This window comes from Pinus tabuliformis, chromosome 5_1 (assembly GCF_031772625.1).
Source record: "Pinus tabuliformis cultivar Carrire ecotype Pingquan chromosome 5_1, CPIR1, whole genome shotgun sequence".
Taxonomy (NCBI): Eukaryota; Viridiplantae; Streptophyta; class Pinopsida; order Pinales; family Pinaceae; genus Pinus; species Pinus tabuliformis.
This window is the reverse complement of record NC_142305.1, coordinates 351290162-351300117: the sequence shown is the minus strand read 5'-3', so window position 1 is coordinate 351300117 and position 9956 is coordinate 351290162. Positions and strand designations below refer to the sequence as shown.

At 41.2% G+C, this 9956-nt stretch overlaps 1 protein-coding gene across 1 annotated transcript; it reads right to left on the bottom strand.

The window, feature by feature from the left end:
• Positions 1–723: 723 nt before the first annotated feature.
• Positions 724–4034, bottom strand: LOC149164904 (uncharacterized). Its single transcript, XM_089429640.1, has 3 exons — positions 2461–4034; positions 1473–2374; positions 724–1196 (listed from the first exon to the last, which is right to left on the bottom strand). The coding sequence occupies exons 1-3, from the start codon at positions 4032–4034 to the stop codon at positions 724–726; spliced, it is 2949 nt and encodes a 982-aa protein (XP_089285766.1).
• Between the last annotated feature and the right edge of the window lie 5922 nt (positions 4035–9956).

Sequence of the window (9956 nt, the reverse complement as noted above, 5' to 3'; positions counted from 1 at the left end):
ATGTTTGCCTTTGGAAACTTGATTCATTAGAGAAGGCATTCAGGTTAGCAAGAAAAATGGAAAGCAAAATTATGGCAACCAGGAGGCATTTTTAATAGCCGACGCTGAGAGTGGCGCTCCAAGATATTTAGAAGGCAGATGGGAGATGGAGAATCCCAAGATTTTGGCTATATTTCTTTGTGTGGAGAGGGGGGTATTGAAAAAGAAAAGCTGTGACTTGGAGGCATTGATGGAGGTACCTGAAGCTTCGGAATAGAGAGAGAGGAGCGATTTAAACATGGAGGCTTCTTTTGAGGATGGATGGCCAAATAACATGGTGTCGTCCACGAATTGTTGATGGGACAGTGGATTGAGACCATGAATTGAAATACCTTTAAGCTTGTGAGAGGCTATAGCTGCTTTGAGTAGTCTGCTGAGACCCTCAGCCATTAAAACAAAGATAAAGGGTGAGAGAGGATCCCCTTGTCTTATGCCACGGGAGGGCTTAAAGGGAGAAGAGGGAGATCCATTCAAGAGAACTGAAAAGCTAGGAGAGGTGATGAGACTCATGATCCACCTTGTCCATGTTGCATTAAATCCAAAGGCTAGAAGCATTTTTTGAATAAAATTCCAGCTAAGCTTATCAAAAGCTTTGGAGAGGTCAAGTTTTAGAATCATACCTGATTTTTTGAGGATCTTTAAAGAGTGTATGACCTCATTTGATAGTATGATCCCATCCATAATCTACCGACCTTCCACATATCCTGTCTGTTCCGGAGATATGAGCAGGGGAAGGAGAGGTTTCAGCCTGTTTGCTATAACTTTTGAGATTAGCTTGTATATGACATTGTAGAGCGCGATAGGTCTGAAGTTTTCCGGCCTATTGGGTTCTTCACCTTTGGGAACCAGAGCTAGAAAGGTGGTATTGAGGGACGGGAGGATCCAATGCATACTTCGGGATTCTTCAACCAGGTTCCATACTTCATACTTGATGAGGTCCCAAAATTCGTGGAAAAAATTGGCTGTGAAGCCATCGGGACCTGGTGCTTTTCCATCCTTGAATTGAGCCATGGCTTCTTCAATTTCTTGCAGGGTCGTGGGCTGGAGTAGTCTGTTGTTGTGATCCTCGGTTATAATGCTTGGAATGTGCTGCGTGATGGCCCGGATTTCTACTTCCCTGTTCTCAATGGGCTCCGTTAAGATTTCCTTAAAATACCCTGTGAATTCCTTTTCCATGTTCTCATGCTCTTCAATTCTTTCGCCTTGTTGGTTGTTGATGAATGCTATATTATTATGCATTCGCCTTTGGATAGTGGTCTTGTGAAAGAATTTTGTGTTCTTCTCGCCTTCTTTGAGCCAGTTGATTCTCGATTTTTGCCGCCAGAGTATTTCTTCTTGCTTCCTGCGTTCTTCTATTTGGTTCCAAAGTTCCTGTTCCTGTTTTGCTTGTTCTTCTGTTCTGCCATGATGAATGAGATTTTGTTGGAGTTTACTCATTTGCTGCTCTAATTGAGAACGCTTCTCTTGAATGTTGCCAAAACTTGTGCGATTCCAGATTTTGAGGACATACTTCAGATTTTTTAGCTTTTGTTGGAATTGATACATTTTGGCACCCTGCGGCGGGATGTAGGCTGTCCAAGCATCACTGACTACTTTTCTGAAAGTGGCATTTGTGAGCCAGAACGCTTCAAATCTGAAGGGTCGGTTGCATTGATTGCCTGGTCTGGACCATTGTAACAAAATTGGCCAGTGATCGGATCCGCCATGAGGAAGGATGGAGGCATTGAAATCCCCTCCTAAATGGATTGCATTGTCAGAAAGAAAGAATCTGTCAAGGCGGGAGGCTATATGTTGAATACCTCTTCGTTTGTTAGTCCATGTGAAGATTCCATTCGAGGTAGGGATGTCCATAAGGTGATTGTTTCGAATGAAATCTTTGAGGCTTTCACTATCACTGTCGAGTCCAATTCGGCCTCCCTGTTTCTCTATCATGGAAGTTATTATGTTGAAGTCGCCTCCCCCAATCCATAGCGGGAATTGTCTGTTTTCATTAAGAAGAGCAAGCGTTTCCAGAAGTTCTATTTTTTGCTGAACAGATTGAGGAAAATAAACATTTGTGAGGTGACCATGTATGTTCGTGCCAACTAGGTGGAATGAAGCTTGAAGGAGATGGAGAGTGGCGTGGAAGTCATATAATGTGATGATCTGTGGGTTCCATAGAATAGCTAACCCACCTGAGGCTCCTGAGGCATCAACAGAGATAGCCCTGCTTCCTGCCCAAACTTTGCCACGGATTCGTTCAATAGCATCAGTGGTGCTTTTGGTTTCTTGCAAAAAAACTATGGTGGGTTTTTCTTGCTGAATCAGATGTTTGATCATTCTGTGTTTTGAGGGACTGTTGAGTCCTCTCACATTCCAGGATATTAACTTCATGTAAACTGTGATTTGGGTTTGTAGAACTTTGTCAACTTAGGGAATCGCCCTGATTCCATAAGTATTTCTCCCAATGCTATGGTGCGCTGGAGGTCTGTCTTTCGTCCCCTTTTCTTGAGATCCTTGAGTAACTTTTTTCCATCCCATAGACTGCCTCCTTGGATGCCCAGGCTTTTATTATGCTGCGCCTTGGCTAGGACTCCTTCCAGCTTGTCGATTTGCCAAGGTTGAATGGAGTTGAATTCTTTTTGTTTGCATGCCGCCTCAAGTGTAAAGATATCTAATCCATCGATGGTGACTTCCGTTTGGTCTTCTTCCATAACAGTAGTTTCACCTGGAACTTCTTCATCTGCTTCGTGCTGGAGCCTGATAGCTAGAGTAGCGTCTGTTTCCATATCTGCATCCGGCTGTTCATGATCCACTGAGGGTTGCTCTTTAGAGAACGAGAGGGGACTGAAACGAGATATGGATTTACCTTTCTCCAAGGAGGGGCTGGGAGTGGGATTTATTGGGTTCGGGTCGGAGGATTGCGGGGGATTCAAATGAGGGAGGGAGGAAGATGGTTCAGAGGGTTTGTGAGGGGATTCAGAGCTGGTATTATCATTTTTTTCATGCGTAGCGAGAACAGAGAATTTGTTCTGAAGGTTCTCTTTGAGAGGGTTTTCAATAACTGGCTGGCTCTTTTTGGTATGCCTGCGGCGGTTGGGGACTTTGATGAAACCTTCAGAGTCTATTTCGGAGACAGCAGCAGCTGCTTTGGACTGGGAATTTAAAGGACAGTCACGAAATAAATGGCCATGCTCATGACACTTACGGCAGCGGAAGGGAATATGTTCATAATCTAAAGGTTGAGACCATTCATAATCATCGTGATAGAGCTTTACCGTATCCACGAGGGCGTTGGTCAGATGCATATGGACGCAGATCCTAGCATATGAGGTGTACTTGCGAGTTTTTGTCTCTGCTGCGACTCGAATGAAGGTGCCCATTTTGTTGCCTATGTCCGCTAGTGTTTCTTCTTTCCAGTATTCTGCAGGGAGGGAGTACATCCTGATCCAGACGGGTGCCCAACTGAAGTCCTCTTTGTCGGGGTTGAATCTGGGCTTCCATTCAGTGAGATAGAGGCCTGACGAGTTGAAGAAGTACGACCCTCCTTCGAATATCCTCACTCTGTCCTCCACACAGTGGGATATAGCTGTAAAGAAGCCCTTTGGTCCTAGTTGCAGAGTTATTTGTCCCTTGGGCTTCCATTTTGAGGCTATCCAGCCTTGTAATGCTTTCTCCGTGGGCCAGAAGCCTAAAAATTTTCCTATGAGGGCATGATCTTGCATGTACTGGATTTCACCATTGATACGGTGGCTGGGCAAGTCCACCTTGATGGGTTCACCTGCCTTTGGGATACAAGTGGCTGAGGTTGCTTTAGGCTGGGTCGCCTTGGCTTTGTCATGGTTCTCTTTGTCAGCGTCATCGTCTTCTGTCGGGGCCGTATGGATCCTTGCCTCAGCTTTCCGATTGTCGCTATGTCCTGCATCAGGGCCAGCGTCAGAAGGGTGCAGAAAGGTATTGTCAGAATTCGCAGAGTGTTTTGGAGGGGGAGCAGAGCTCTCCCCTCCGCCCGCCATTTCCATTGCTATCAACCAGCAGGGGAGCGGTGGCAGTTGCAGGGTGAACAGTCAGGGGCGGCGGCAGCAGGTTAGGGTTAGGTTGCAGAGTTCAAGAAATCGCATCAGAGCCCGTCTTCCCAACTTCGCTAGAAATTCCATCAAATAATATATTGTTGGGTCCCTATAATACTAGTGATTACCCCATTACTTTTGTAGTTATACCCCTTATTTATATTGTTGTCCCCCTATTACCCCCATATTGTTATTTCTGTGCCCCATAGAATCCCTCTATTGTTATTTTTGTGGCTTTATATTATTATTGTTAGGTCGGCTGGATTATATTGTGACTCCTTAGACTCCTATATATAGAAAGGAGGTTTTGTCATTTGTATCATCCAAGAATTGTTCATTTATGTAATGTAAAGGAGGTTGCCCCCTCGAAGAGGCTGAATTCTAAGGCGTTGATCTATCTTTTCTATCTTTTCTTGAGCTGGTTTCATAACATTTGGTATCAGAGCTTTGGATTCTAGGGTTTCGCTGCTCCAAACAGGTCATCGTGTAATTTTCGCTATAACTTCTTTTCTGTGACGTTTCAGAAGTCACAAAAAACCCCATTTGAGAAGAAATCATGCTGAACCTTGGGTCCAAATTTCAGAGCTTTTTGCGTGATATTTGCGGAGATATGATCTGAGGAAGTTGGTCTTTTTGCAGACTCCTGAATTACATTCAAAACAGGTGACCTAGGGAAAATCGTCATAACTTTCTCTCTAGGGATCGGATTGAAATTTTGTAAGAAGGTATAGAAAGAGGACAGACTGTAGTTTCTTGTGTGTGTGTTTCAGATTCAAAAGTTGAAACAGTGACTCGTGGCACGTCGTACAATTTCGCTCTACTGAACCAGTCTAAAAACAAGTCACTGTGGGAGATTTCACATAACTCTTCCTTGGAGAATCAAATTTGGCTCAGATTTATGGCATTGGAAAGAGGACATAGAAGGCTACTACAGGTAGCAATTTTAGAACTAGATGATCTGAAATTACAGAGATACATCAGATTCAATATCAGGCTTCTATAAAGTGAAAAAAGGTGTGTAGTTTTTTTTAAATTTTTGTGTAAGCTTGGTTTAACGGAATTCAAAGGGCATAGTAAAGCATTATTATCGGTAACTGATGCCCCGAGGAAAAAAAATGCAAACACCTAGTAAGGAACCTGAAAGCTCTAGCATGACTCATGAAGAAGAGGAAGAAATGCTACATGATATATCAAAATTACAAGAACAAGTGCAACAAATGTCACGCTCACAAAAGCTAACAGAAGCTAAGATAAGTGGCGTGGAATCTAAGGTAAATGGCGTGGAATCTAAGATAAAGGGCATGGAATCTTAGATGGATGATTTGAAGATAGATTTGAAGACAGACATGGAAGAATTGAAGAAGTTGCTACAAGAAAGGGTCACTAATGGTGAAAAGGTAGTAAAGGAAACTCATGATGAGAACAAAAGAAATGTTAATCATGATTCCATAGACGCTAATGTTGGATCGAAGAATCACCATATTCCAAAAATCGATATGAGGAAGTTTGATGGCAAGGATCCCGCCACATGGATATTACAGATGGAGCAATTCTTCGATCTCAATAATGTGCAAAAACACAAAAGGTACGTATGGCAACTGTATATTTGGAACCAAATCAGTTTGTATGGTATCAATGGCTTTGCTCTCGTAAACAATTTATCACTTGGGCAATTTTTACGGAAGAATTGATAGCACATTATGAAGATACAAAAAGCAACACTTTTTTTAGCCAATTGATAAGTCTCAAACAAAAGGGTTCAGTAATGGAGCACATTGAGGAGTTCCAAAAATTGAACATAAGGGTAAAAGATATTCCAGAGGAGCATAGGATTGATGTGTTCATAGGGTCTTTAAAGGATAATATCCAACATGATGTTCGCCTTTGGGAACCTGATTCATTAGAGAAGGCATTCAGGTTAGCAAGAAAAATGGAAAGCAAAATTATGGCAACCAGGAAGCATACCACTCACAACTATAAAGACGGAAGTGTTGTTGCCCCTAGTCTTCCACAACCTATAAGGTTGACACCACAACAATTGGAAGAAAAAAGAGCAAAAGGGCTTTGTTACAGTTGTGATAGCAAATACACTAAAGGTCATAAGTGTGCTGAGAAGAAATTATTCTACATAGATTGTGAAGAGGAAGAAGAAAAGGAGCAAGAAAGGTCAAAAGAAGAAGATATACTCCAGGAACAAAGCCTAGATGAAGAACAAATAAATCCGACCATATCTTGTAATGCATTGGCGGGAATTACCACTCCTCAAACCATCAAGATAGAAGGACAAATCAAGAAGAAAAAGGTAATAGTGTTGATTGATTCAGGAAGCACCCACAATTTTATTCATTGTAGGGTAGCAAAAGAATTGAATTGCTTCCTATATCCAGCACCAGAGTGTCAAGTGATGATTGCAAATGGAGGAACAATAAATTGCTCTGGAAAGTGCCATAATATCAAGCTATCCATGGGAGAATATGTATTGACTAGCCCAATGCTTTCCATTCCAATGGGAGGTGCTGATGTTGTACTAGGAGTCCAATGGCTACAATCCTTGGGTACAATAGCTTTTAATTTTCAAGAACTTTTCATCAAATTTTCTACGGAAGGAAAGGAAGTTGAATTAAGGGGTATTGCAGGGAAACCAGGAAAGATAATCAGCTCTAATGGCATGACAAAGCTTCTAAAAAAGGAGCAAAGAGGTGTAATTGCACAATTATGTTCGCTAGATGTTTCCACATTGGAATCATCTATTTCTCCAGATCTCCAAAAAGTCCTGGACAATCATTCCAAGGTATTTGAGACTCCAAAGGTCTCCCACCTATGCGTGATCATGATCATGCTATTCATCTGATTCCAGGAAGTGTTCCTCCAAACATCAGGCCGTACAGATATCCCTATGTCCAAAAAAGTGAAATTGAACGTATGGTTGCAGAAATGCTAGAGGCTGGTATAATTCAACCGAGTCAAAGTTCTTTCTCAGCTCCAGTAGTATTGGTGCACAAGAAGGATGGATCATGGCGCATGTGTCCGGATTATAGGGAGCTCAACAAGCTCACTATTAAAGATAAGTTCCCCATTCCTGTTATTGATGAATTACTGGATGAATTGCATGGATCAATTTACTTCACCAAGTTGGATCTTCGTTCGGGATATCATCAAATCAGAATGAAGATTGAAGACATTCCGAAAACGGCATTTAGAACTCATGAGGGTCATTATGAATTTTTGGTCATGCCTTTTGGCCTTACCAATGCACCTTCAACATTTCAAGGTTTGATGAATTCAATTTTCAAACCATTCCTTAGAAAATTTGTGTTAGTATTTTTTGATGATATACTAATCTACAGCAAGTCTTGGAAGGATCATGTTGAACATGTTGACAGGGTGCTACAACTATTGGAGGAGAAACAATTATATGCAAAAAGATCCAAATGTTTCTTTGGAGTCCAGGAGGTGGAATATTTGGGTCATATTGTATCTCATGAAGGAGTTAAGGTAGACCCTAGCAAAATTAAAGCCATTAAGGAATGGAAAATCCCCACATCCATAAAGCATCTGCGAGGATTTCTTGGGTTGACAGGGTATTATCGCAAGTTTGTTAAGAATTATGGGAGAATAGCAGCACCTCTAACAACATTATTGAAGAAAGATTCATTTTCATGGACTCCGGAAGCAACAAAGGCCTTTGAACATCTTAAAGAGGCAATGTGCCAAGCACCGGTCTTAGCTACACCGGACTTCACAAAAACCTTTATTGTGGAATGTGATGCTTCAGGAAATGGAATTGGTGTTGTTCTAATGCAAGATGAAAGACCCATTGCTTTTGAAAGTCGTCCAATCAAGGGAAAGTTTTTAAGCAAAGCTATTTATGAGAAGGAAATGTTGGCAATACTCCATGCACTTAAGAAATGGCGACCCTACCTAATGGGAAGACACTTCAAGGTAAAAACGGATCATGATAGCCTTAAATACTTTTTAGAACAAAGATTATCCTCTGAAGAGCAAAAAAAGTGGGTCACAAAGATGTTGGGTTATGACTTTGAAATCATCTACAAAAAAGGGAAGCAAAATGTGGTGGCAGATGCACTCTCAAGAAAGGATGAGGATGTGGAAGCATTGTTGTGTGCCATTTCTATTATCCAACCAGATTGGATAAACGAAGCAAGGGAGGAATGGAAGAATGACGAAGAAGTGTGGGCACTTATTCGAAAGCTACAACAAGATTCCAGTACTTCTGATACATTTAGCTGGCAAAATGATTCGTTATGGTACAAAGATCGCTTATACCTCTGTAAGAATTCCCAGCTAAAACAAAAGATTCTTATGGAATTGCACACTTCTCCCTTAGGAGGGCACTCAGGATTTTTAAAAACTTACCACAGGGTTAAGAAGGAATTTTTTTGGGATGGCCTTAAATCAGATATTCAAAAGTTTGTGGCGAAATGTTTGGTTTGCCAGCAAAATAAAGTTGAAACAATTAAGACACCAGGTCTATTACAACCTTTATCCATTCCAAGCCAACGTTGGGAGGAGGTTTCAATGGATTTTATCACAGGTTTACCCAAGTCTGAGGGAAAGAGTGTCATCATGGTGGTAGTTGACAGACTTACCAAGTATGCACACTTTTGTGCATTATCACATCCATTTAAAGCCAGTACAGTTTCTACTGCATTTATGGAAACAGTTCAAAAGCTACATGGAAACCCAAAGATTATTGTAAGTGACAGAGATCCCATTTTCACTGGAAATTTTTGGACAGAATTATTTTCTTGTCTTGGTACTCAGTTAGCTCATAGCTCATCTTATCATCCTCAATCTGATGGGAAAACTGAGATAGTAAACAAATGTTTGGAAGGATATCTTCGTTGCTTTGTATCTGATAAACAGACACAATGGGTCAAATGGTTGCCTCTGGCTGAATGGTGGTATAACACTTCCTTCCATACAGCAACAAAAATGACCCCATTTATGGCACTTTATGGGTATCAACCACCATCCATCACATCATATTTAAGAGAAAATTCTAAGGTTCAGGCAGTGGAACATCACATCGAACATCAACAACAAGTCCTCCAACTCTTAAAGGATAACCTCGTGTTGGCACAAAATAGAATGAAACAACAGGCAGATCAACATCGCAGTGAAAGAAGTTTTGATGTAGGTGATTGGGTATTCCTACGGCTACAACCATATAAGAAAATGTCCCTAAAGCAAGCTAAGAAGGATAATAAATTATCACCAAAGTATTATGGTCCGTACAAGGTGTTGCAAAAGATTGGTACTATGGCATACAAATTGGAGCTTCCTGCAGCTTCTCGATTGCACCCAGTTTTCCATGTTTCATGTTTAAAGAAGGTTATAGGTGACAAGCTCCCAATTCAAACAATATTGCCAGAACTTGACGAGGAAGGAAAAATTATATTGGAACCGGAAGCAGTCACAGAAACAAGAACTCGACAGCTACGAAATCGATCAATTTCAGAGTATCTTATCAAGTGGAAGAACTTATCCGCTGAAGATTCCACATGGGAGGATGAGAATTTTATGCAGAAGTATCCAGAACTACTCAAGCGTTGAGGACAACACTTTTTTGAAGGAGAGGGGCATGTTGGGTCCCTATAATACTAGTGATTACCCCATTACTATTGTAGTTATACCCCTTATTTATATTGTTGTGCCCCTATTACCCCCATATTGTTATTGTTGTGCCCCATAGAATCCCTCTATTGTTATTTTTGTGGCTTTATATTATTATTGTTAGGTCGGCTGGATTATATTGTGACTCCTTAGACTCCTATATATAGAAAGGAGGTTTTGTCATTTGTATCATCCAAGAATTGTTCATTTATGTAATGTAAAGGAGGTTGC